Source organism: Camelus bactrianus, chromosome 7, assembly GCF_048773025.1.
Source record: "Camelus bactrianus isolate YW-2024 breed Bactrian camel chromosome 7, ASM4877302v1, whole genome shotgun sequence".
Lineage (NCBI taxonomy): Eukaryota > Metazoa > Chordata > Mammalia > Artiodactyla > Camelidae > Camelus > Camelus bactrianus.
Window position 1 is genome coordinate 23,803,775 of NC_133545.1, and position 25,593 is coordinate 23,829,367.

The following is a 25,593-nucleotide window of genomic DNA, read 5'->3' on the forward strand; positions in this document are numbered from 1 at the left end:
TTTTTCAGAATATTTCACCTGTAAACAAACATGTGCTGTTTTCAGCTTTTTAACTCAATAATTCTATTTTCATGAATTTATTTTACAGTAATTTAAAATGTGGGAAAATGCCTTTAAAAGACTATTTATCCTTCTATTTCTTACAGTAACAAAAATCAGACAAATGGGGTGGGTATAGCTTAGTGGTAGAACACATGCCTAGCATACACAAGTGCCCTGGGTTCAATCCCCAGTACCTCCATTAAAAAAAAAAATCAGGCAAAACTCAGGTACTAACAATAGAAAAATTTGTAAAGTATTTATGTATTATAGATACTATGTGACTATAGAATGACATTGTAGACACGTACTTCCTGATATAGAAATTTGTGTTCTTTTGTTTTGTAATTAATGCAGCTTCCTTTATATATTAAAAATGTATTATATGCATAGCAAAAAATATATTGAGAGGAATATATAGCAGTGCTTTAGCCATATGTTCTCTGGGAAGTCAAATTGTCAACAGATACTGGCAATAGGAATCTAACTGGCTGATTTGTAAAACAAATTCCAAAATTGTTTATTTGCTTGTAAACAGGTAGAAATCTTTGGCAGCCAGAGCTGGTAGATAGTTTGTATACCTAGTCTGTAAGATGGTTTGGAGATCAGAAAAACAAAACATAAACTAGAAAATCACCATATTTTTAACAGACTGTTCTGATTTTTACAACTTAATTATTTGTATAGAAATACCAGAGGAATGAGAAATAGCAGAGGAATGCTATATAATTAATCTAACAATAAGGCTTAATCTCATAAAAAATCCAATTAATGCCCAAGAAATACATCACTATTATCTTAATTTTTTAAAATATCCATAATATTACTATGCCTATTTATATACAAAAGACCCTATTTTAAAGTGTAGGAGTTTTTGTCAAGACCTTTTTTTTTTTTATTGTTTATAACAGTTGACTCAAGAGTTAGAAATCAGTTTAAAACACTTTTACAAATCAGCCAATTAGATTCGTATTGCCAGTATTGTTAACACATTATGATATAACTGTTGGTTTAAAATTTAAAACTTATTTTATTGGTAATTGTGTATTTTTCAAACTCAAATGTAATAGAACTCACTATGAGGATATTTGTAATTCAACAACAACCAAAAATTTGATTGACTCTTAAAATAATAATTTTACCATAACAAAATTACTGCAAATATTTATTCTCAAAAAAGAGACGTTAAAGAACACATTGTTTTGATTAGAATCAGTAAAGGTATAAATTCAAACATTGGTTACAAACCCAAACCAAATATTCAGGTATTAAAAAAGACAGTATCTCACCAGAAACTGTTCTTTCAAAGAGAAATTAATTATAATTATAGGTTATTGAGAATATAATGTTAGTAAGGGTAAAGAGATATATTCAAAAACAAAATTCAGAGCCTTAATATAAGTATTCATGAACAAAGAAAGAAAAAAAACATAGCATTTCAGAATGAGCTCTCCACTCAAGAAGTTGAAAAAGTAGCAAACAAAACAATAGAAAGTAGGAGGTAATATTTAATAAGGTATTTAATTTTTGGATAGGTAATTTTAACATTGTCCAAGAATTTAAAAGATACTTTGAAATGCTATGTAGTGAAAAGTTTCTCACCTCAACTTCCTGTCTTGTCCCCATCTTGTTGGTCTCTCCATCTCAACATCTCTCACTGAAGCAAATTTCTTGAATATCTTGTCAGACCTATTTTAGTTCATATACAGTACATATTCTTTTGTCTCTTCTTGTGTACACATGATAGCATATTATATACATTACTCTGCAGTTGCTTGTTTTTACTTAATTTTATCATAGAGATTTTTCTACACCACCTAAAAAGTTCCTTACATGTTTCCTAGGGCTGCCATCACAAATTACCACAAACTGGGTGGCTTCAAATAACATAAATGTACTCTTCTCACTTCTGAAAGCTCACAGTTAATCAAGGTGTTGTCAGGACCATGCTCCCTCCAAAGCTTCTCAGGAAGAATCCTTCCTTCCCTCCTCCTAGCTTCCGGTGGTTGTTGGCAATCCTTGGCATTCTTTGGCTTACCCGGTGCATCACTTCAGTCTCTGTTGTCAAATGGCCTTCTTCTCTTTGTGTCTCTAAGTCCAAATTTTCCTCTTGTGAGGACACCAGTTGTGTTGGATTCAGGGCGCATCCTAATCCACTGTAACCCCATCTTAACTAATAACATCTGCAGAGACACTGTTTCCAATGCATTCACAAGTTCCAGATGGCCTTGAATTAGGAGGGGAACACTGCTCAGCTGCTTTTTTTTTTTTTTTTTTTTTTTGTCATATGGAGGTGTAGCATAGTTTACTGTATCTTGCATCTTGTTCTTGCATTTAGAAGATTGACTTAAACATTTGTCATTTCACATGTGTGCTCATAGAGCTGTGAAGATAAATTGCTACAAATAGAGTTGCTGATTCAAGAGTATGTGCATTTGAAATTTTGATAGCTCTTGCTAAATTACCCTCCATGGAGGTTAATGCTTCTTTAAACAGCTCCTAGGCATGTATGAAAGTACCTGTTTCCTAACAGTAAGGTATGTAGGAATTTATATATTTAATGTTTTTTTTAAAAAGTAGAAAAAGATAGACTTGATAAATAAGTTCAAAGGTTTAAAAACAAAGTTTTATTATTCTGATTTTTAAAAAGACAAGAAAAATTTTTCTGAATTAGGAATGATACAGAGATATATTTACATATGTGGGGGATATATATATTATAACCCAGCACAGTTTGATTTTACAAATCAGAATAGCTTAATTTCAGGAAAATTATAGTCATCTCCATTAATATTAAAAATTATGTGGTCATTTCCATGGATGTTAAAAATATCTATGAAGATGTTTAGCAAAACAAAATTAGAAGTATGCCTCCTTAACATAGTAAACAATTTCTATTGTAAGGTACACAAACAAATATTTAGTGTTGGAATTCTGGAGTCAGTAATGCCAGGAACAAGAAAAAAATATTTCTACTATTTTCTCTGTTATATAATGTTGTTCAGAAAATTCACTAAAATAAGGAAAAGAAGTGAGAGATTTAACTCTTTTAAAAGAAAGATAAACATCAGTACTCATCACATACAAAAGCCCCAACGATTAACTAAAAAGCCATTTGGATTAATAAAATTATTCAGTGAGTGAGGTAACTGGTTTAAAATATTAGTTAAATACAGCTTTTTTACATGTCATTAATAAATAGAATATATAATTGAACAAAAGATCTTTCAAAGTCTTGATGAATGTAAAACAAGATTTCATGTGAGAAATACCTGAACTTCCTTTTCCAGCACCCATGATTGTCATTCATGTTCATAACATCTGACATAAACAAAGTACCAATATCTGTACTTTTAAAGGCCTTTTCCAAATCAGAACAAAGTAGAAGAATATGCAAAGGTTAGATTAGTTCCCTAAAAGCTAGGAATTTATATTTAAGAAAATTAGCAAAGGTACTTATGAAGGTTTATGTACAAGATGGTAATTGCTAAGTTATTTAAAATAGTAAAAAATTTGAAACAACTTAAATGGCCAATAAAGGGATTGGTTTAATAAATTTGTGTGCATCTATGCCATAAAATAATGTGAAGCCATTGAAAATTCTATTTTAGAAGAATATTTAAATTGCCTGAAAAAGTGCCCAAAAATAAGAAATTCAAAGCACAATATAATGCCAGTTTGATGTAAAAAAAAAAAAAAAAGACATGTATTATACACACACAGAAGAAAAAAGATAAAAGTAAATTCAACAATATGTTAATATTTTTCTAAACTCATAGCAGTTTGAATTTTTTTTCCGTATAATTTTATTCATTACCTATACATACATAGTCCTTTTATAATCAGGAAAGAATATACATCATATTTAAAGGTTACCAGATATTTGGGGGAATACATTTAAGTACTTCTAAGTTACATTACCAGCAAATAAAACTCTTTTAGCCTCCCTGGTTTCACAAAAAGATCCTAAACTTTGCTCTACCCTCTTGCAGGTATGGGATGGCACCAGGACCCCATTCCCATCTTGGAGAGTCTTAATACAAGACTTTGTTCTTGAAGGTGATTTAAGTCACATCCAACGGCTGCAGAATCTGACAATAGACATTTTAGTCTATGATAACCATGTTCCAGTGGCCAAATCTCTGAAGGTGATGTTGAGTAGCAAGCATGTTTGCTCTCTTGTATTTTATAAATTTTAGAGTAAATCACATGTGAGATAATATTTGAGATCTAGAAATTAACTCCAAATTTATTTTGTCTTTAACTTTTAATTTGTAAAGTGTGTATTTAAAATAAATTATTAGAAGATATATTAAATTATAATGACTTGAACAGCTTTTTTAAATTAAAGAATATCTTCTCCTGAATATCTTAAAAGCTGTGCCCAATTTTATTATGGAAGTAAGGAAGAAAAATTTGATTCTATAAGACACACTTTTTTAAAATGACTTAGGATGCATACAATATTTGTAAACTTAAATGATAAGTTTTGTTAATTGGGTTTGATAAAATCCAGTCTGTAACTTTGTACTGATTAGTTTAAGAAATTGTTAATCCACTTCTGAAATACCTTACAAATTATGTGTCTGTGTGTGTAACCATACAGTTTATTCGAATTTGCCCACTCTTTTTTGAGATAGTGTTCTAGCTAAAAGCACACTGTTTAGTCACAGCATTTCTTGCTTATTAATAACATTTTAAGCAATTTTTTCATTTTCCTATATCTTATATTAGCAAGTATTTTTCTAGCAAAGAATGGTATCATTAATAATAATGATGATAATAATAAAATTTGTTAAGCACTTCATATGTGTTTAGTGCTTGTACAATAGGTGCTATCATCATTTCTGTTTTACGAATGAGAAAACTGAGGCACTCGGGTTAAGCCCAAGATTTCACAGCTACTTGGGTGAAGCCAGTATTTAAATGTACAACATCTGTTTCCAGAGCCAATCCTCTTAAGCAGTATGAAGAAATGATTTCCTTTACTGCAGATAGCTTCCAGCCTACTTTAAGCAGTTATACAGCCTGCTTATAGGAAGAGAACAGTGAAAGTGAGTTGCAATTTTTTTAGATCTGAATTTTAGTGCCCAGTTTCCCTTTGCAAATAAGTGTTCTTGGAGAAAGAAATATTTCCACTTGCACACTGTGTTACAAATAAGCCCACCCAACTCAAATCAATAAATTAAGTTGAAGTCTGAGTCAAGGAAGGTGATAACTGCACATGTTTGTCCTTTTTTGAATGTGTTCGTGCCTTTCATATCAGAGAAAATTGATTGTTGGAGATACATTTTTGATTCTTTTCCCTGATTTTATCTACATTGATGAGTTTGTTTCAAAAATAAATGTGATGATAAAGCCAATTCTCAAGTCTTTAAAATGCAGATAGTACAATACAATAAAATACAATACTTACGAATGAAAAAGATTTACATTTTAAATTCTTTTACTATTTAATTCCCTTTTGTTCCCCGCTATGTAAAATTTATTGTATACAGAATTCAGTTGTAATGTACTGTATAATTGCTTTAACTGTTCTCTTTATTTAAAAAACACATTTTTTCTTGTTCCTGTACAATAACAACACGTGTGTTCCATGCATTTCAATATAAATATGCAATTTTAAGCAGTTCATATAGACCTTTCTGTTCCCCTGTTTTGTCCTGATTTCCTTGTCCAGGTCCTGAACAGCATCTGTCACAGTGCTTTCCGTACAGTAGGGATGGAGTAAATAATGTCTGCTGATAAATGAATGGAATCACTGAGTGCTGTGAATGTTTTTCAGATTTTTTTTCATTTCCTTTTTGTCTGTTTTATCTCACCCACTAGAGGGTGCTGTGAGCACATGTAATTAAGAAAATTTAGGGCAATTAATTTTTTAAAGATATGTCATATTTATCTGCAATGTAATAGAAAAATGAAAAGCATATGTATGAATAAGTAATATAACTGTAGGCTTTTTATTTAATGTACATTGACACCACATTTTATTTGTTCTGAGGGAACCTCTGTATCAACAATTTCGTATTAATTTAAGAAGTCCCCGGTCAGACGATATTGATACACATAAATTCTTACCGATACTTGAAGAGAACTGCTTAAAATTGCATATTTATATTGAAATGCATGGAACACATGTGTTGTTATTGTACAGGAACAAGAAAAAATGTGTTGTTTAAATAAAGAGAACAGTTAAAGCAATTATACAGTACATTATAACTGAATTCTGTATACAATAAATTTTACAACTAAAGTTACTCTTAACATTTTTTTTCTAAACCTTGCTTTTTAAATAAGTTACCTCGTTTCCTAAACATTTTATACACACACACACATACACACACAGACATTTCAAACCTTCTGTCTGCAAATAAAAGCAGTATATTTTCAATCCCCAGACTTATTCTGATACAAATTAAAAGCAGTTATAAAACATACATAGTTATAATTATGTTTGGCATTCAGTGACCCAAGAACTCTATTTTGTTTATTTTTAGACATATATCGGTCATTAAAATGTTAAACCTAAAGGGAAATTTTTCAAAGTTTATAAGAAATATTTAAATTATTTCTAAAGGAGTAGTGATTTCTTAATAGGCAGTTTGCTTTGCTTAATTTTTATTGTTTCTATATTAAAATGGGCTTTTATGCCAATTTTTAAAGGTATAGTTTATAATTTTTTGGTTTTAACTCCCTCAGTGGTATTTTTAGAATCTTAATCATGTTACGGACTAGACTATCTGTTACATATTTGTCTATTATAATAGAGCATCTGGCACATTTTATAGTATATTTAGCAAGCTTAAAAAAAAATACAATGCTGCCTCCAGAAGGAATTTCTGGAAATAACAATGTCATCTTTATAGCCTATCTATATAAATAAATTCTCTCTTTTTCTTTAAAATATAATTTTATTTTATTATGAGATACAATAGTAGAGAAGATAGTATAACAAACACCCATGTATCTCTCATCCAAACTTAACATTTCTAAATGTCTTGCACACTTATTTCAAGTACTTTTTATTTCAAGAAATAAAACTCTACATGTGAAATCTTATTTGTACCTCTGTTATTTCTAATTTTTTGCTCCCCAGTATCCTTTTTATTTATCTTAACATGTAGCTATGTACACCCATATTTATTATGCTTTTATTTTGTGGCTTTTTTTCTAAAAGATGCATGTACTATGTATCATTCTATAATTTGCCTTTTTTCTTTGACATTATATTTTTAAAATTTATCCATGTTCATACATGTGTCTGTATTAACATCAGACTGTCTTAATTATTATATCTTCATTTTTAAATGACATTTCATAGGTTAAGCCCTTACTGCCAGTTCAGTCTTCAAAACTAACTCAACTATTCACTTCCATATGCATTTTCACATCAGTTTTTACAATTCCATGAAATGCACTGGGGATTTTGATAGCAATTGCATTGATTTTAAAGAATAATTGATTGGGAGGAAATTATCTTTATATAATGCTGAAGCTTTTCATTTATGAATATGGTATCTTTCTCCTTCTGTTTAGCCTTCTTTAAGTTCTTTGTAATTATATACATGTACTGTACTAGTACATTCTGTATATTAAAAAGAATCACAGAGTAATAAATGTTCAAAAAGAATGAGATAAAAGTAAATAGAAATAGTGTTTTATGTTTTCTTCCAGCATCTTACTCTGGAGACCATGAGGAAAATCAGTTTTGTCATCTTTTGTGTGTGTGTGTGTGTCTGTGTGTGTTTTCCTACTCTGACTCTATTCACCCTGCTCCCCTGCTGTGTGTCAGTGGAAGAAGTCAGAGAGGAAGAGACTAAATGCCTTACTTCCTCTCTACAAAATCCATGATTGGATGGGAAAAAGAGCCTTGAGAATGAACAAGTAGCATCCAGAAGTGTGTGTTTTTCCCCTTTATTCCACACCCCCATTTCTCTCCATAAAATTCAGAGGGTGATAAGGAGAAACACAGTGAACTAAACAGCAATAAGCAGAGGTGGGAAGTTGGTTTCCTACCCCATCTTTCTTTATATTCCCCCATATATAGCTTTTCTATTAAACAGAATCTCACTACTGTTACACAATCTTGACCTTGTAGGAAAAAAGGAGAATGGTAGTCCCATAGTCATCAGTGGTCAGGAGAGCTGCTTTACGCAAATGAATTAAATTTCCTAGTTGGTAATTCCTTTTCTTTATAACTCTTCACAAAAATAAATGTGACTAGGTTATATAGCTTCCTTTGAGTAGATGTTTGTTCCTTTGATAAATCCTCTGCATCTGATTCTTTTTTAAGTCTTGTACATTACAAGAATATTAAATACTCTGTAATTAAAGATATTTTAAGACTAATAAATTTAGCAAAACATCTAAAATTAACTGTAATTGGGTTAATTCTATATTTGAACTCATAGAATGTGTTTCACATTGTGGTGTACAGACACAAATTATTTATTACAGAAGTTTTCTTTCCATAGAACTTGTGGAATAGGACTTTATTATTTTGATATAGCTGCACATTTAAAAATATTTCCTAGTATTCTCATAATTGAGAGTGTTTTAGTGATCATACTTAATTAACTCTTACCTTAAATTACTTAAGGTAGGTTATTTTCAGAAACTTTAATCAAATAGATTTCTTAACTATTGTACTTTACCAATGCTAAGACTCAATCTTATTTTACACTTTAATATCTCTAAAATGTAAATATGTCTTTACATTTGAAAAAATAGATACATACGCATATATATGTGTACACACACATTTTGGTTTTGATATAGTGTCCTTGGGGCATATTCACTACACACTAGTATAACTTACCAGTATCCTTTCTGATGAGTCAAAACCCCTGGTGATTGGTCAGTGCCCCAAATTGGTTGTTCAATATTGCAAGTGCTAAAAATTGTTTCATTTTTCTCCATTTTCTAAATAATAATCTGTTTTTAGGTTGGGAGCTTTCTTAGAATTTATAGCCTCCATACCAAGCTTCAGTCAGTCAATTCTGAAAACCTGGCAACATTTTTAGCCCTAGAGTTTCATCTCCATGGAGGCACCAGTTATGGTCGGGGAATCAGAGTCTTGCCGGAAAGTAACTCAGATGTGGATCAACTGAAAAAGTAAGTGTATTATATACCTATTTAGAAATTGTAAATAAGGTATTAATTAAGCTGATTTCTAAGATAATATTCTGGAGTGGGGTGGGGGGATCTAATAGGTACCTTGTAATGGATCCTCAGAGTCTTCCATGCCATTACCCATTTTTTTTTTAATAGATGAACCAAATGAAACAAATCAAGTGATGATTTTAGGTTCAAGTAGCTAAATAGTAGCAGAGCTAGTTTTCCAGTAGTTACTTGTGCTCTTACGTCTACTCTTTGCATTTATTGTCTTATACCATTTGCCACATTCTCCAGGTACATCAACAAACAGTGGAAACTGGAGCTTAGCTAAAGTTTGGGAAACTTGATACATATATCTAGGAAGCAAACAGACTTGATCCTCCATGAAAAAAAATACTGCCTTTCTAAAGTGTGTATAACTCATAAAATAGGTAACACAAATGTTTCAGTGTATCATATTTTTAAAACTTTTACATGTGCCCAGAAAGTGAATAGTACCTTAAGTCCTGCTGTACATGTTCCCTTTTTCCTGAAGTATTACTGTTAGTCATTGTGTACAGAACTCTTTGACCAGTATTCTAGGGAAATAGCAAATGTTTCCTGCATATCTTCAAAGAGATATAGAAAATATCCTATTCAGTAAATTGAAATGACGTACCTATTTTCCAGGTTTTAATATACTGAAATCAGTATGACTAACATATGTAAATTAATTAGCCATTTTAATAATCTTGTATCAGTTTCCCTACTTTCTCATAGTGTAATACATAGCAGTGCTTGAGTCTAGAGTGAGATTGTTCTGACCTAGAATGTCATCCATTAAACACCCAGCTTATTTGTTTGCAGTATTTCATCATCCCACTGTTCCACTTGTATCTTTCTAGAGTTAGGTTTGATAAATTTGAGGATCTCTTGGAACCCTCTGATAATCTGATCATAGCTATAGACCTACTGAGGAATGCATACACACACAGACAATTTTTTGTACAGTATCAGTGAGCTCTTGGTTTCTATGGGTAGAGTTAAACTGACCATTATTTGACTGTTTTTTGAAATTTAAAATTATATCCTTTCACTTATAGGGTTTTAGAATCTGCAGATTTGCCAGCCAATCAGTCTTTTGGTGGTATATGTCAATCAGAACATGAGGACAGCTTTTCAAACATTTCAAGTAAGGACAATTCTTAAATTTTTATTTTATTTATTAAACTATAATTGATTTAGAATATTATGTTAGTTTCAGGTGTACAGCTTCAGATTCTTTTCCATTCTAGTTATTGCAAGATATTGAATATAGATCCATGTTGCATACAATAATAAATACTTGTTGTTTCTTTTAAATATAGTGATATATATCTATTAATCCCATACTCCTAATACGTAAGAACAATTTTTAATGTTGCCAGTTTAGTCACTGTTAAGTAAGATGGATTTATCAATATAAATTCTCTTTTTAAAATAATTTCCCATTTCTGTTTGTCTCTCTCTTTTTTGGCAAATCCATATTCCTTGTAAAGGAACATGCTAAATCTTTTATCAGTGTCCTAGGCAAAGGTAAACATTATTCCTCCCTTAATTAAATAGTTACATTTTTAAAATTGGGGTGGTAGGAATGACTTGATTTGTGATATGTGTAGTATTTATGTATATATATTGATGTGTATTTATATCTGTTTACTAAAAATCTGTATTAATTTCCTAGCCAACTACTTTGCTTATCAGTTTCTAAAAGGAACAAAGGTTGTCTTTGCTGCTTTATTTCAAATTCCCCACATGTTTTTTATCACACATACCTTAGAGTTCCAAGTCTTAATTATTGAGTTAATCAAGTACCTAATTGCAAAACATTACCAAACAATTACTTGTGTATTTATGTTATCATCTACCTGAAAAGGTGACTATTCAAATCTAAAATTTAAAACACTCTGTGAGGTTTTTTCCTTTTTCACTTTGTCTTAATATTTGCTTGTACATTCTGAGACCTAAAATCTATGTCGTGTTTCTTTTTTTTTTTTTTAACAACCTAACTCCTTTCCCTTCTGTGATCCTTTTTGAGTATTTAATCTCTTTCTATACCAGTAAGGATAAGCATTAACATGTGTGGATTGATAGGCATTTAGTAAGTGCCCACAGTCATTATCATTTAATCCTAACTGCACTCCTATGAGGTTGATATTATTCTTCCCTCTTACAGAAAGTAAGCTGAAGCTTTGAGTGATGGGGGTCATATAATTTGCCCCAGCTGAGTTAGCTATTACCTGATGGCAAAGTCAGTCAGATTCAAATGTGTGCTATTTGATTTTTTGTACGTAAGTTTATTTCTTCATTTTCTCTTCTTTAAATTCTTCGTATTTCCTAGCACCTTGGTGATCCGTGATTTCTTGAGCAACCATTAGGAGGCCAATTTACTTCAACTGACAATCTTTTGGAGACAGTATAATTTGTAATTATATTTTTTAAAATCTCTTTTCTCATTTTTAAAGGTTTTTCTAATTATTTTTAAATTACAAAAGTAGTACATGTCACAGGAAAGTTGAAATAATTGTACAGTCAACACTCATATACCCACCACCTAGATTCTCCAATTAACATTTTACTCTCTTTGCTCTGTCATGTCTCTCTCTCTTTTTTAATCCATCAATCCATCTTTTTTGAAATATTTTAAAGTAATTTGCAGACACAAGTACACCTCCTAAACACTTCAATGAATGAACATCATCAACTAGAGTTCAGTATTTGTTTAGAATTCTTTTTTATTCTTTTATCACTGAGGCAAATTATACTCAGTGTAATGGGAAACTTGAGTTTTGACTAATATATGAACCTGTGTAACCTAAATCCCTCTTAACATCAAGTCCATTACTTTTCACAGAAAACTCCCTCATGCTCTTTCCCAAACAATCTTCACCCCTAGCTCTACCCCAGAAGTTCTCATTTTTCCACCATAGATTAATTGTGCCTCTTCTAGAACTTCATGTAAATGGAATAATTTTATATTATGTACTCCTGTACATACAGTTTTTGAGATTCATGCGTGTTGTGCATGTATCAGCAGTTTATTTCTTTTTAATGCCTAGTAGTATGGTATGATGTAGACTTTTTAAAAATACAGATTTCCAGTTGCAGAATCTTTTTTTTTTTAAGTTGGCTTTAGTGTCTTTGTTAAAATCAAATGAGTATAAGTGTGGATTTACTTCTTTGCTTTGCATTCAGTGTTTAGTAGTATGGTGTGAAATAAGCATTTGTTTCCCCTCATACAAATTTCCAGTTGTTGCAGAACCATTTGTTGAAAAAAATTTTGCTTTCCCTTTGGATTGCTTTGCCTCCTTTATCAAAAATCAAATGACTGTGTAAATGTGGTTTATTTCTGGACTTTCTAATTCTGTTAATATTGTCAATCTTTATGTCAGCTCCGTATTCTCTTGATTACTATAGCCTTATAGTAAATCTTGAAGTCATATAAATCCTCCAGGTTTGTTCTTTTTTGAGATTAGATTCTAGATTCTAGATTCTAGATTCTTTGCATTTCCACTTAAATAATAGACCCTGCTTGTCTCTTTCTATAATAAAGCCTCTGCAGTTTTAACTAGGATTATAGTGAATCTACAGATCAATTTGGATTGATAATATCAGCTCTTAACAATATTGAACCTTCCAATCTATGAACAAATGACTTCACTCCATTAGATCTTCTTCAGTTTCTCTCAGTAATGTTTTATAGTTTTCAATGCCACATTAAATTTTTAATGGATTTTAAAATTGTAATTCTTCTTCCCTTCTTCCTAATTAAGGCTCTGGATCAGTATCACTATATGAAGTAGAAAGATGTCAGCAACTATCGGCTACAGGTAAGACCATGTTTCATTTTTGAAAAATGGGCATAACAATGAGCATAATAAATCTGTCCTTATATCTATAAGTTTATAAAATGTAATTCTGCCCTACAGTACAGTGGGGTTTATTTTTAGTTTTATAATGTGAAGTATCTTATATGACATTTATTTTAATCACTTCACACTTTGTTCTTACTGGTGCACATGTGTACATATTCATACATAAACACAGAGGTGCCTGTGTGTAAGTATAGGTATGAACGTGCTCTGTCAGTAAAAGGCTGTAGAAGCAATGGCCCCCAGTAACAGTGAGCACACCTCGTGTACAGTCTTCGTTTATAAATAATATCCCCAATTAAAAGGACTCCTTGAAGAAGTAGCAGATTCCAGGGTTGGGACAGGAGAATTACAAGATGATTGTGGAACATCTTGTGCCAGAAAGTAAAGAAGTTTTCAGGTAATGATGGCACATGTCAAATCTGGTACAATTTGAGTATCAAAATAAAAAATACTGGTGATGGGATAGAACTGATTGAATAAAGTAGGAATCTATTAGTCCGTGTGGATAATAAATAAAAAGAACAAAACAAATAAATAAATGAAATTGAATGGAAAACTGTTATTTAAAATAGAATGGCAACTAATAAATGAAATAATGAAGTTGGGAGTAAAAAAATCGCCATTTTTTAATCATGATAGTAATAATTTATTTAGTTGTCAGTCATCAATGGATCCTAAATGAGCAGAATCCTAAATGTTTAATGAACTGGGATATTTATGTTTTCCAAGTACTTACTAGTTTTAAAGGGGGAAATAATAAGTGTATAGTGGAGATAACTGCTAAACAGCACCTTCACCAGCTGAGCAGAGTTAACATCCCCAGGAATGAAACCCTGATGTGATGCACTGAGAAGGCCACAGTATCACTTATACAGTAGACTTTCTACACCAGAAATTCAATTAATATAACTTAATTACATTTTAATGTATATATTTGCTTCAGGGGGACTCATGTCGTGAATATACTTACATTCTTGTAGATTTCTCTAACGTAATCTAAAAATTCTTTATAGTACTTACAGATCATCAGTATTTGGAGAAAACCCCACTCTGTGCTATTCTGAAACAAAAAGCTCCTCAACAATATCGTATCCGAGCAAAACTGAGGTCATATAAGCCCAGAAGACTCTTTCAGTCTGTTAAACTTTATTGTCCTAAGTGTCATTCACTGTGAGTATTTTCCATTATAAAACAGAAGTTTTCATTTAATAAAATTTGTGTATATATGTTTTCTTATGTATCAGTTTAAGTCCTGGCAATGAGTAAATTATGGTTTTAATGTATTGTATTTTGAAAGAATGATAATGTTTTTAAGAGAAAATATTAATTCATAATAAATCCTTCTGATATTTACTAGTAGTAATACATAAAAGTAGGTGCTGTTTTCAGATCTGAAATTCAACTTAGCTCTGGTTAAATGCAAACAAATAATAAACTATGAAGATATTTGGGGAGACTTTCTCATTTGTTACAAATCTTCTTGAAAGTGAACCATTACTAACTAAAATTCTTAAATAGAGAATAATTCTGGGTAGTTGAAATTTCTAATTAAGTGATATAGAAAGCCTTGTTGGAAATATTTCTGTCCTGCTTAATAACTACAATATAGTGAATGTAATTTAAACTGTTGTTAGTAATCAAGGATTTCTCACTTCCTCAGTCTTTTTTCTGAACATTACTTATTACATAAATAAATAAATTTTAGGACATTAGAATAAAAATATACTTATTAGCTGAAGATATATTCTGAAAATTATTTTAATCCCTCTTCCTCTTTTTTATGCAATTTGACTATCTTCCCTCTAAATATGTAACACATAAATATATATACATCTCTATTATATTTGTAGGTGTATATTGTTTGTGGGTGCTTCTGTGTACACTAATGTACATATATTTTCCCTCCAGAATCTAAGTGTAATACTGCTGTGCAGATTTTTGATCATCAGATCTCCTTATATACAATGGGAGTCTGTCTTCCACCCATTTGGGCTTGAAATGATATTTGGAATTAAAATATAAGTACAGATATTAGGTAGTTCTTGAAGTATTATCAAGTTATAATTAGTAAAAACACATAGCTTTGCCAAACAAAACCACCCTTTATGATCATTTTTTTAAGCAAATACAGAAGTCATCTCAGAAAAGTTAAGAGGTTTCACCTAGTTACACAGCTGATTGGTGACAGAACCAGGACAAGGACACAAACCTTTTGATTGCAAATTATGCTGTTTCTACTGTATCATACTTTACCATATGACTTTTAAAAATTATCATTCTAGATTAAAAGGAATCAAAAGGAATATTAGTAGGTACCCTATGAAAGTGAGATAATTTAAGTGGTACGTGGATGTTTATCTTGAGTGAAGACAGGGATCTCCTGCTGGAAGGTTTAGCATTCCTTATAGAGAACAGTTTGGTGCTAGAAATAATTATAAGTAACCTTGGTATCACCAAACCAGGCAAAGAAATTGCTGGTGGCCAATGTAATTATACTATGGGTCTAATTAGCCATGTAGTATCATCAAATATCTTTCTGTTGAGTAAGAGACACTTAATCTGCAAAGTGAATTGTCTCCAGATTTTAAAGTAAGTAGCTGCCTCAAAGGCATATGAACAAAATTTTTATTGGATAATTTGTTAAATTTGACCTTGCAAGTTTATACCAGTTGTTTTTGTGTTATTTCATTGTTTATTTTAGGCAAGAAGTTCCACATGAGGGTGATTTGGATAAAATTTTGCAAGAGGGTGCAACCAAAACCCCAGATATCAAACTACAAAACACATCATTATATGATTCAAAAATCTGGACCACTAAAGATCAAGGAGAACGAAAAGTAGCTGTTCATTTTGTGAAAAATAATGATATTCTCCCATTTTCAAATAACTGTCTAATTTTGATAGAAGGTATGATATTTAAGTTACTGTTTTATTAGAATACGGCTTTTGCTTATGTCTTTCTCTGGTTAATTATTGTTAAATATATTTAGGGGCAGCCTAGGACACACAAAGTCAAAACAGTGTTCATTTAAATTTCAAACAGTGTAATATATTGCATATAACAACTAGATTCAGATACATACGTACAAGTATGTATATGTTTATCTGAAAGACATTTTGAAATTATACATTAAATTTAAGTGTTTGCATTTGTCTATCTTGTTGGATTTGTACTTGTAATCTTAATGGGATCCAAGCTGGTTATTGAGCCGAATAATAATCAGGAAGCTGCTTGTTACGTACAGTTGCTATTATTTTGGCCTCTGGATGTCACTCTTGTGTCATAAAAACAGCATGAAAGTCATCTCGAGCTAAATCAAGGAAGGGACCCTTAAAACAAGTAAAGATAATGACATATTTTAAAAGAATGAAACTTTGAGTCAAATTTGGTTTTGTATTTCTTTTATCCTTTTGTCTTATTTTATCTAATATATATCTAGTAATCCATAATAGGAGACCATCATCTTTAATTTTCATTAGGGAAACTTCAGTTTCATTTTGTAAATGAACTGATTTTTATTACAATGGATTATGATCATTTTTAGTGCTGATATTTTTCTATTTATAAAACAGTCATTTTAGAAAATAATATATATGTGTGAATATACATATATATAAACATTGGTATTATTTTCATGAACATCTCGTTTTGATATATTTATAGTGTATCAGAAAGTATTTTAATTAATTTCTATGTATCAGTTCATTTAATTATCACTGTGAAGTTGGTACTGTTGTGAGTTGTTTTTTATACATGAGAAAACTGAACCACAGAGGAGATAAATATCTTTCCCAATACAGGTAGTGAGTGGTGGAACTTAACTGTGTCCTGTTTTTTGACATAATAACTCTGTGATGAACTTCGCCTCCCTCCAGATGAAGTATAATTATGGGGATACAAGGAATTAAGTAAATGTTGCCCAATAACTTTCTGGTAAAGTTATCATAGTATGCATATGCTTTAGTGCATATGAGATTATCTGTTCCCCTACTCTCATACCAGTGCTTTTAAATACCAATGCTTTTATACACCAATGCTTTTAAAAACTTGGCCATTTTGAGTGAAATGTGATATTTCATTAGCAGTATTTTAATCTGTACCAGGACATAGACTTAAAAACAGAAAGACAGAGACACACACGTACGCAAAAACGGAGTAAGACTGTTTTTATGCCCTAAAAATAAAATAAAGCCATGATCTTGTCAGGCTTTATAAGAACTGTCCTTGTAGGGCCAACAGAGAGGATGTCAAATATGCCTTAGGGTCCTTCTGTGCTGTGCTGCTTCCCACAGGAGTCTATGCTAAAGCCAAGTTGGCCTTGAGGGTCCAAAGGAAGCTTGAATAAAGACATCCCCTTAGCTCCTAATCCTATCTGTAATTAACAGGCGTCCCTCAAACTTTCAGTGTCATCTCCTGCCCGTCCTCAATTCCCATCCCACCCTCCAGTCATATTGAACTGGTGACAATTCCTAAACCCAGTATATTTCTCTGTGCCATTCCATTGCTATTCTACTGAGAATTTCTGTTCTAATACATCTTCAGAAGTGAACTCAGTAATTCCCTTTATTTGGCAATTCTTATAAAATATTTAATGAGCATCTGCGTGCATAAGCGCTTTTCTGATGCATCAGGCAGATCTGTGTGGTTCTAATTACATACCGTGTGAACTTCTAGTAGAACACTTTTCTTCTTGTATTATATTTGTGTTACAACTGTCTGTTTATAGATATGTTTCCATATTAGAATGTAAACTCCCTAAGGTCCAGATACATGTTATTTTAATCTACGTGTCTTCAGCACTAGAGTAGTACACCTGGCACATAACTGGCTCTCAGTAGCTATTTATTAGATACATAAGTCCATCCAACGTAAAACATTTTACCTTACAGAGCCTTTTTAAAAAGTCAAATGAGAGTGTATGTGAAAGCACTTTAAAAGGGTTTCATCAAAATGTGAGCTATTTTTATGTTATCATATTTCTCAGTATCATAACTCTAACCATAGGCTAGGATCTAACTATAGTATGACGTGGCTGAACTGTGGTTGCCAGCTATGGCAGAGCTGCAGGAGGAGGTATGGGAACCGGGCAAGTTAAAACACTGCAAAGTTTGCTGTTCCTACCAAGATTTAGCCACTTTTTTAAAAATAACACACCGTGGATTGTTGAAGGCCTTTGGTTAATTTCTAGAGTTCTGAAAAAGTTGAGTTTGACAGTTTTTGCCAGTGTTATTTTTGCTGTTATGGAAAAGTGTATTTTGGGACATTCTTACACTGCTATGCCAGAAATGCTTCCCCTCACAATTGAATTTTAGCATTATAAATTTTACACAAATTTTAGGAAATGCACAGAATCACTTTTATAAATCATATTCTCTTTCCCTGGGGAGGAAGAATTACCAACCTAAGTGAAAAGTACACCAAGAAAGGTACCAGTGGGTTTGTGTTATCATTGGTAATGCTGCTTTCTAATAATGGTGCACCGTTGAGCATGCTGTTTCTTCTCAGCCAACATGATTTTAATGTCCACCCTGTCATAGCATTAGGGTAAGTGGGATGATTTTCACAGTAAAAAAATGAACAAACACTATACATGAATTCATATTACACAATCTGTTCACATCTGTATTTAAATTTAATGTTAAACTGAAAAGATTTAGTTCAAATTATTATTATATACTAGTAGTATATAGCAAATTTAATAATAGGAATCCTGTCATTTTATGGCTCACAACTTTACTCTTTTTAGATCATTTGAACCATAGTGTTCCTTGCATAAAGAGCAATTTGTACAAATTTAAAGTTATGGTTAATATTTTACAAACTTTATATTTTGTTCAAGTCTCAGCATTTTTGCTCAGTGCTTTCTTTAATCAATGAATAAGATCCTAAGTTTACAAATTATTTTAACAATAAATGTGTAAGTGTATTAAGTGTCTTAACTTCATGGCATGCATTGCCTTTTTCTGTTAGTCCTTTTAGTCTTATTATATATATCTCATTTGGTACTTAATAGGTACTCCATTTTTGCCTATTTTATACTTGTAATACTTGAAGGATTTATTTATTCTCTTTTAATAGGAGGTACACTCAGTGAAATCTGTAAACTCTCAAACAAGTTTCATAGTGTAATTCCTGTGAGATCTGGCCCAGAGGACCTGGAAGTCCTGGACCTTTCAGCACCATTCCTTATACAAAGGAAAATGCATCACTATGGGTATGTTTTCAATAATGGGAATTTGGGGAATTTTTATTTTTATTTATCTATTGCTTGTTTTTTTTTGTTTGTTTGTTTGTTTTACTTTTTTTTTTGAGTGATACTCACTTTACAATGTTGTGTCAATTTCCAGTGTGGAGCACAATTTTTCAGTTATACATGAACATACCTATATTCATTGTCACTTTTTTTTTTGCTGTGAGCTACCACAAGATCTTGTATATATTTCCCTGTGCTATGCAGTATAATCTTGTTTATCTATTCTACATATGCCTGTCAGTATCTCACTTGTTACTATATAGTGAATGGATACTTACTGAGTACCAATTTATGTGTACTAGATTTTTTGGTATGTATCTGTTCTTTGGATGGCATATATATTGAGTGCCTGCAGTGTGCTAGGTGTAAGGCTACCCCAAAGGCTGAAATATTCCTTTATTTTCTTTCATAAGAATTTACATACTAGTTACAGAGAAAGGTTCAGAGCTGCATCCTAGTAAAAGTTAAGTGATTGAACTCCAGATTTTCAGTGCCACAAAATTATAAGTTAGTTGCCACTGAGAAACTGGAAGATACCAGAATCCATTAGGAACTAGAAACAGGTGTCCAGGTTTGGAAGGAGGCAATGCAGATAAAATCTGTTTCCGCTTGATGAAACAGTCACCCTGGAAGTGCCCTGCTTTGAGAAACCCTGGATTGTAGAATACATCTTGTCATACCATCCCTCTCCTTTTCCATCTCCCAAATATCAAATTCTGTCTTTTTTTTTTTTCTTTTTAAGAGGTCACTGACATGGACTTGTTTTTTACACGCTCATCCTGACTCATTTGCGCTCTCTCCTCTCCCTCTGTTCTTTTTGTCTTGCCTTCCTAGTATCAGTCACCTTGGCCAGTCTAGAACCAGAAAAGCAAATATTAGTTATAAACTTTGGACCATTCTTCACTTACTGGAAGTCAAAAAGAAAAAAAAAACATTCTATTCAGGCTTATATTTTAGCAGGTCTCATAAGTAAATACTTATGACTAGATTTTAGTTTTTTAATAGATGAGTTTAAAATATGCTAATTACTGATACATTTAGGTTTTACTTCTACATTTCGTGTTGTTTTCCACTTATCATGCTATTCTTACTTCCCTTCCTCTCCTTTTTTTTATTACTATTTTGCTAATTTTTATCTCCAGTCTTCTATTGGCTTGACTTATAAAAATGTTATTTTTCTCCTTTTCCCTCTTGTACTACTGTGAAAATAATGGATTCTCTAATTTCTACTTATTATCCTTAATTTTTAATTTGTGTACTTACTTTATCAATGTCTAAAGTTTAATATCATAGCCTTATTTTAAGGCAATAATACTCATTATTGGATTATCTTTTTCTGTTAAAGAAAAAAACTTCTATGTATTAGAAGAATGGAAGTGGATAACATTTAATATAGTTACCCTTTGTTTTACCCCAGCTTGCAGATGAAAAGAAGTCTGCATGCATCTTTGAATGTTGATTTTTATATTTTTATTCAAGCATACGTTCTTATCAACATCTTCTAAATATTAATATATAATAAAAAAGTAAATAAAAAGTATAATAAATGCAAATAAAAATTGCTTGTATTTAAAATCTTTGTAGGTAAGTAAAACATACCTGTACTAAATGATGTGCAATGTTAGTATATTTATACTGTTATATTGGTTTGTATTAAAAAAGATAACTACAGTATTAGGTATCATAAACTATGATCCCCTATGTGCTAGTACTGACTTCTTTAGTTAGAATAATTTTTCTCCTATTGGTTTATGTTTAATTAAGACCTTCACTATTACATACTGTTCACAGAGCCATAAAATGAAATAGTCCTTAGAGATTGTTTTTTTAAACTTTTTTGTTTTACCAGATAGGAAAATAGCCAGATTAATTAACAGTCTGCATCTGGAACCATTCTGATTCTCAATTTACAGTTGTTTATTCTGAATTGTACTCTTTTTTGATTGCTTCTGTTGTAAGAAGCTTTTTTTTTTATAATTCTGTTTGTAATATACATATTACAATATAGGAGGTGCAGTGCTCTTGTTTAATAATACACTTTTTAAACTGCATGCTTGAACAGCAAAAATGTTAAATAATAATTAAATGAGTTATAATATAATAAATTATTTTTACTGGTTTTTTGCTTTTATTAATTTCAGATGTAAACAATGTTCTAATCTGAGACCAATACAAAATCTAAATTCCCTGGTTGATAAAAGACCGTGGATTCCTTCTTCTGTGGCAGAAGGTTGGCTAAAGTTCTGTGTCCTGTAATTGTAACTGTCTTGTATAAGGTGATCTCACTGATTATATTTCAATATTTGCAGATATAGTAAAACCAGAGTAAAGGCTGAGCTAAAGTTTAATTTTCCTTAAGCAAAACCATTCATGGTGGTTATAACAAAAGTATAGAGTAAATGCTCAAAACACTTAAAAGCTTACTTTCAAGCATCTGCCAGTATTTTTAATTTACACTTTAATGTTCAGTAATCTTAGTATTAATCATTAGTTATAAGTACAACTTGTGAAAAATCTCTACAGTTCATAGTATCTTGGGATGGGAAAAGGTTTTAGAGATTGCTATTACAGCTTTTTACCCAATACAAGCTTTTAGCTGGAACAAGAAGAATCTTTGTATATCACATTATTAACTGTGGTCATCTAGCCTTGGCTTAAAACTCTTCAGTGATAGGGGACTCATTACACTGCAAGGTAACATGTCCCTTGATTTTTAGGTACAGTACTTAACAGTGAGGTAAAATCTGCTTACCTATAATTTTAACATGGGCCACATTCTGTCTACTAGAATTAGGATACTTCTGTTCCCGCTTCTATAGGATGACAGACTACATTTGGAGGTAACCTGTCAAGCCTTCATTGAGTCTGTTTCTCCAAGCAGGCATCCTCACTTCCTTTCCTATTTCAGTGCATTCCTTACTATTTTATTTCTCCTCTTCAGTAAACATTCCATTTTACCAATGCTCTTTTCAGAGTTTGGCACTTACAGCTGGAAATAGGGCTGCAGATGTTGGCCAATTCATGAGTATGAAGAAAACATTTATTTCCCTAAAATTGGATACTGCTTCTACTTACCTGAAAATCTTACTGTATAGATATATTTATTTGTATACTTGGTTTTGTTTCCTCTCTCTTTTAATCCAGCTGCATGATACTGCTATCTTATATTTTGTTTGGGGTCCAGTGGGGTTCCAGGTTACTTTCACATGAGCTTCTTGCTGTGTGCTTCAACCTTGTTCTTCTCAGCCTGTACTTAATGTAGTTCTTTGTTTGCTTATGTGGTTGGTCCCTCAGGGTAGGTTTTATGTTCTTCCTTCTTGGTTTTAGCTGGTATTTTATGCCTATTGAGATCTTTCAAATCTTAGAATTCACTTCCTCTGTATTAACAATTTCTCTCCTGTCTGTATGCCCTAATTCATGTCTGTATGCCTTAATTTATTCTTCTTACTTGCCTCCTTTGTTAGTCCTATTTGAATATGAATTCCACAAATGGAAGACAATTTTCTAAGCCTATTGAATGTCTTCCATTTCCAGATACAACATAAGATGTTTACTTTTACCTATAAATTTTCATATGATTAAGTATCTCTTTAATTTCTTTCTTTTTCTTCATCTTACCAAATTATGAAATCCCAGATTCTGATGTCATTCAACCAGATATCTCTTAAAAAATAAGTGATCCCTTTGCTTACTATACAAAGGAGAGAAACATGTTACAAAATCCTAAATATTAAACTGCATGCTATTTTTTTAGAACATTCTGGTACTTTAATTTTGTCTTTCATAAAGCCAACATGCAATGAATTGCCTTTCACAAATCAATTTTTGTTTTCCATTGAGATCAACTCATTTTAAACACATGCTATATTAATATTTAATCAAAAAAAGATACAATTGCTCATGAGTCATTGTCCCCATATTGGTATAATGTAATGTTCCAAAAGGAACCTTTTAAAATGAGCTTAATATTTTAGGGAACAAAAAGATATATGTATAAGTTTTTTATCTCGAATTATTTTAGTAAACAAAATTAACATATGTAATATCATAAAGCAATTTTTTCTTTACTTTGATTATAAGAAATAGGAGATTCATATGGTTTCACCTTTTTTTCCTTCATATTAGTACTAGGTATTGTACCCCTCCAATATGTGTTTGTGATGACATTTACTCTTGATGATGGAACAGGAGTGTTGGAAGCTTATCTTATGGATTCTGTAAGTAACAGAGGTAGTGAACCTATTTCTAATTAAAAGATAGTACTTTTTTGAATTTTAATATATTTATTTATGCTTACTTGATTACTGAGAAGAGTTAAGGCAACTCAGAAGAATAAATAAAAGACAAGTACATAAATCTTAAATGGTCTATGTATTTATCTCTCTTTTAATTTGATACTGTAAAATTTAATGTCTGAATAATGAAAAATTGAGGAATAAGAATTTGAGGAAAGAGTTATTGTCCATGCTAGGCAGAAGTTCTACTCTGGGAGTCAAAGGCAGAAGTGTGGCCACACCCACAGGCATTATCTATTGGTATTTCATTGGGCTTTTTAAGCCTCTATATTTCATATTAGAGGGAACAATATTACTTTGATAGGGAGATAGTTATATTGTGTGAAGCTACGGAGCTGTCCACAAGGTCACCTTCATTTTCTGACTATTCTAAGTTAGGGGATTCCCAAACCCCCCCATTACTTCTGACAACAGTTTCAAGTTAAGAGGTCCTCAAGACCAACCTTCATTTTGATAATTGACTAGAAAGACTCACAGGACTTGCTGAAAGCTATTATGCTTACTGTTACAATTTATTACAGTAAAGGATACGGATTTTAATCATCAAGGGAAGAGGTGCATAGGGCATAGTCTAGGAACGTTTCAAACATGGAACTTCGATTTGTTCGCTTTCCATAAAGTAGTGGACAGTGTTGCTTTCCTGGAAATGATGTGTAACAGTACACGTGAGATATTGCCAACCAGGGAAACTCAACTAAGCCTTAGTGTTGACAGTTTTTGTTGGCATGCTATTGGGTAGTCGTGATTGGCTGCCCATGTGACTGCTCTCAGTCTTCAGCCCTACCAGTGGTCAAGTTAATACCACATGCTCCAAACTCCCCACTCTAAATCACAATGTTAATGTGACCCAAGGTCTCCAGGCAAACAGGGACCCTCCAATGAGGCATGATGTTCCAAGGGCTTAGAGATTACCTCTCAGAAACCAAGGGCAAAGGCCAGTGAGGTTAAATTTTTCACTACATACATTGGGAAAGAATCTGGGGTCAGGTTGAGAGGAGAATTTTTCTCCTGCCTAAGCAATTCATTTATCCACTTATTAAATAAATATTTAATGAGCACCTGCTATGTGCCAAGTAGTATTCTTTGTAATGGGTGTATAGCAATGCATGAAGCAAGCAAAATCCTTCCCTCCTGAAACTTACAATCTAGTAGAGAAGAAAAATGAAACAAATAAAGATATACTGTATATTACACCCTTTTAAACTTAACACCTAGACATTGTAGGAACTCAGTTATATGCTGTCAAGAGAATAGTAAGCCTCACTGTATTCTAATCATTATTCTTATGATAAGTCAAAGTAGTTTAACTTGATTTTATATATATATATATATATATATATATATATATATATATATATATATATATATCTCAAAGCTGTTTATAGAATAAAGTGGTAAATCAGATATTAGAGTGTAGATTAGCACTCTAGTTGATGCATTCTACAATCTTGATAGGGTGAAATAGTCTAGATTATTTTAATTAGATAATATTCAAATACTTTTTTTATTAATTATAACTTCTAAAGAAGATAAATATCATTTCCTTGTTTCTTCTATAATTTTTTTAAGGAAAAATTCTTCCAGATTCCAGCATCAGAAGTCCTACTCAATGACAACCTTCAGCAAAGTATAGATATGATCATGGATATGTTTTGTCCTCCAGAAGTAAAAATTGGTAGGCAGTAATATTTTAATAATCCCATTCATTCTTTTTCTTGAAATAACACCTAGCATATGGCTAATCTATGGACTTTAAAAGGCATAGAAACTTTGAAATCTGAATTCAGGTAAGTTGCTAAGTCAATTGATTATACTGTATGGTCTACCTGCGTATGAGGACATTAGGAGGGATGAAATAGGTAAGAATCATAATTTCTGAAATGAAAAGATTTTTTAAATGTTTTAAAATGTCACAAAGGGGAGGCAGTTTTGATCTCAAGCACATTTAATACTATGTTTATGCATACAAACATTAACAACAGGGATGAAATTTTG

At 31.6% G+C, this 25,593-nt stretch overlaps 1 protein-coding gene across 5 annotated transcripts in view; it reads left to right on the top strand.

Annotated features, from left to right (window-relative positions):
• POT1 (protection of telomeres 1) overlaps nt 1-25,593 on the top strand; it is a 78,258-nt gene that overhangs the window by 47,720 nt on the left and 4,945 nt on the right. For all 5 annotated transcript variants that reach the window (XM_010947582.3, XM_074367138.1, XM_074367139.1 and 2 more), the window contains 10 exons: nt 4,032-4,187; nt 8,984-9,153; nt 10,239-10,327; nt 12,948-13,004; nt 14,063-14,219; nt 15,751-15,956; nt 19,129-19,264; nt 21,445-21,533; nt 23,429-23,520; nt 25,168-25,273. In XM_010947582.3, the coding sequence (XP_010945884.2) occupies nt 4,032-4,187; nt 8,984-9,153; nt 10,239-10,327; nt 12,948-13,004; nt 14,063-14,219; nt 15,751-15,956; nt 19,129-19,264; nt 21,445-21,533; nt 23,429-23,520; nt 25,168-25,273 (1,258 nt within the window). The remainder of the gene's footprint in view (nt 1-4,031; nt 4,188-8,983; nt 9,154-10,238; nt 10,328-12,947; nt 13,005-14,062; nt 14,220-15,750; nt 15,957-19,128; nt 19,265-21,444; nt 21,534-23,428; nt 23,521-25,167; nt 25,274-25,593) is intronic.